Below are 2864 nucleotides of genomic sequence, written 5' to 3'. Positions count from 1 at the left end.
GGGGGGCGGGGGGGGGGGGGGGGGGGGGGGGGGGGGGCAAGGGCAGAGCAGAAACGTGCCCTAGCCGCCTATCCCCCAGGGCGTGGCGCACACACAGGCGGCTCAGGTGCAGAAGGGAGTGTGGCTCGGCTGGGAGAGAGAATGAGGGAAAGTAAGTACGGGTGCAGCCACTGGCCAAACATCATCAAACCATGGGGTCCTGCCCAGAGTCCCTTCTGTTTTCCTGCTGCAAGTCTGCTCCCACCTCGGTTCAGGGGAGGTCTAAGGTGCTCTGAAGTTCTGCATCTGCTCTTGTGGACGCATCATGGATCTCACACGTCCCCGGTCGGAGTTGGGGTGAAGCTCTAAGTAAGGCCCTCTAAGCAACGGGCCGAGGCGGCTGTGACCATGGAGCTGGCCCAGGCTTTGAATCCAGAGAGGCCCCAGAGCTGGGGCTGAGGAGGTGGAAGGAAGGGTGGCCCTCCTCCACTCTGCAATGGCTCCCATGGGCTACGGGGGAGAGGCAGCCACCCGCTGCTGCAGACTCAGCAACTGCAGAACAGTTAAGTCCGCTCAGCCCCAAGGCCCTGCCTCCTTCACTGCTCTTCCAGGTGCCCGGACCTCAACGGCTCCTTCCTGGGGTTCGACTGAGGAAGGAAGTAGGTATGTGTCAGAGTCAGAGCCCAGTGAGCCGGGTACACACTCCGGGCGCCTGGCACCACCAGTCCTCTTCGTCTGGGACTTGTACACCTAGCCCAGGACAAATCTAACCCTTTGCCCCTCTGGCTCCAGGGGCTGATCTCTCCTGTGAAGCCCTAATCCCCACAGTGCTTCACTTAATTCTGAGGGTTCACCTCTCACTAGCAACTTGCTTTCCCAAGCCTTACTTTACCTCTATGGCTGTTAGGAAGATTGAGTTAGGTAACAGCTGTGAAGACTCTTAGCCATTCCTGGCACTGAATAGAGGCAGATGAAGGCCAGTTCCCTCTGCTCTTGTAAGGCGTTGAGCTTCCATCCCAAAACCACAAACCCCAGTGTCAGAACTTACTCTCCCCACACGTGCCCCAGGCCTCACCTCTCCTTTCGCCCGGGTAGCTGATGCGGACCTGGCACTGGCCCCAGACAGCGCTTACTGCTGGATAAAGGGTCCTGCCCTTCAGTCCGCGGAAGGCCGGCCCCAAGTAGGTGCCCCCAATAGCGTAGCCCAGAGCTCCCTCCTCCATATCCAGAACCACCAGCGACCTCTCCGGCACCTCCAGCTGCTCACCCTGAGGTCCGGCTGGATACCGGGGGGCCTCGGGCCCCTTGCTCTGATGGTACAGCTTCCCGCGCCCACGGTCCCAGCCCCACGACTCGCTGTTGCTGCCCAGCAGCGCCGCATAGTGGTCAGCCTGCAGCGGCGTGAGGGCCTTGGCCACGCCCACCCTCTGCTCCCGGGGCCAGCTGATCTCCCAGGCGTGCAAGCCCCTCGAGTAGCCCCTCTTACCCCGGGCCCCATCAGTGCTCTGGGCCACGGGCCGCCGTTCAAAGCACAACCCCCCTTCCGTGACCTCGATGTTCTCTGAGCAGTCCTTGGGGTTCCAGCCGTGGCGCCGTTGGGCCCCCAGGTCAGGAGGGGGAGCCGAGAGCAGCTCCTACAAGCCCTCGGGACAAGACAGGTCAGGGTACAGGGCCTGCGGGGTGTGGGTGCTGCTGCCGCCGCCCCCTGCCGAGGCTGTCTGGCCCATGGAGGTGAGGAGCTGGAGAACTCCCCTAAAGAGGCTTGCTGGGGCGTCTCTCTTCTGAAAGTCGAGCTCCCGGTCGGGATCGACCTAGAGAGGAGTTGGGAGAGAAGAGTGTGTGAGGCGAGGGATCCTGGAGGGGACGCCTCACCCAGGCGCCCCATCCTTTCCCCAGGTTTGCTCACCGCCCCGCTCCTCCCTCTTTGCTCCCCCAAAGCTCCGAGGCCCATCATTACCTTGCCCTCACCCACCTGTCCCGGTCTCTCGAGACTCGCGAGTTCGCCGCCTTTCGGCCTGCCGAGGGACCTTGCCCCTTGCGCGCCCCGCACCTCTGTCACCGCCCTCGAACCTCGCAGGGCTTCCCGTGCCGGGAGGTCGCCGGCCCTCCGGAGCAGCCCAGCCTAGAGTGGCCGAAGGGCGCCGGGCGCAGCCCGCCTGCCTCTTCCGCCGCCAGCACCTCCCCCAGGCCTCGCCCCGCCCCACGGCCCCGCCCCCACGGCCCCTCCGGGCGGTTAACTCTCTTGTCACCGTCTCAGGTCGCGCCCCGCCCCGAGACCGCGCCCCCGCGGGGCCCCTCTGGGGCCGGTTAACACTCGGCTCCGGCCTGGGTCGCTGGGGGCACGTAGCGCGTAGAGCCCATTCCCGGGAGGTAAACCTCTGGTCACGGTCCCAGGCCGCTCCTCGCCCCGAGGCCCCGCCCCCGCGAGGAGGCGGGCCGGGCGCCTAAATCTTACCCGGCTTCTATGGAGTCCGCCCCTGGCCGCCCAAGCTCGGAGTTAATCCTTTCATGTTATCATCGCTTTGGAGGTCTGTTCTCCACCGTCAAGAACTTTGAGCTTCCTGGGCCAGCAGCTCCTGAGCCCCCTAGGGATGTGGGACAGGAGGTCAAGGAAGGGCTTCCACTGTGGTGACATCTATTTCCGAGTCCTGGTGATTCTGGGTCACTGTCACTGGGCTGATCTTTTTCTGACCCGGGTTGTGAGTCAGCCTGCTCTGTGCCTGAGGTTCTGAACTCTTGAGTTTCTGTCTCTGAACGGTAGGCGTCATGGGTCTGCGTGCTGTTCTAGCCTTCATCCTACCCGTCAATCTATTCCTGAGCTGTCAGCCTCATCTGGTAGTGTGTGGATAAGACCTTGGTTGTGAGTGAAGCTATATATCTAATTA

General features: G+C 63.3%; 1 protein-coding gene across 1 annotated transcript in view; it reads right to left on the bottom strand.

The window, feature by feature from the left end:
* The window catches only part of SPSB2 (splA/ryanodine receptor domain and SOCS box containing 2), a 1795-nt gene extending 89 nt beyond the window's left edge, over window positions 1–1706 (bottom strand). Inside the window, 2 exon segments of the mRNA XM_007469506.1 lie at window positions 8–129; window positions 1055–1706. Of these exon segments, the coding sequence (XP_007469568.1) occupies window positions 8–129; window positions 1055–1706 (774 nt within the window).
* Between the last annotated feature and the right edge of the window lie 1158 nt (window positions 1707–2864).

This window comes from Lipotes vexillifer, unplaced genomic scaffold (assembly GCF_000442215.2).
Source record: "Lipotes vexillifer unplaced genomic scaffold, Lipotes_vexillifer_v1.1 scaffold395, whole genome shotgun sequence".
NCBI lineage: Eukaryota > Metazoa > Chordata > Mammalia > Artiodactyla > Lipotidae > Lipotes > Lipotes vexillifer.
The sequence above is the reverse complement of the archived record's forward strand: the minus strand, read 5'-3'. Positions and strand labels throughout refer to the sequence as shown.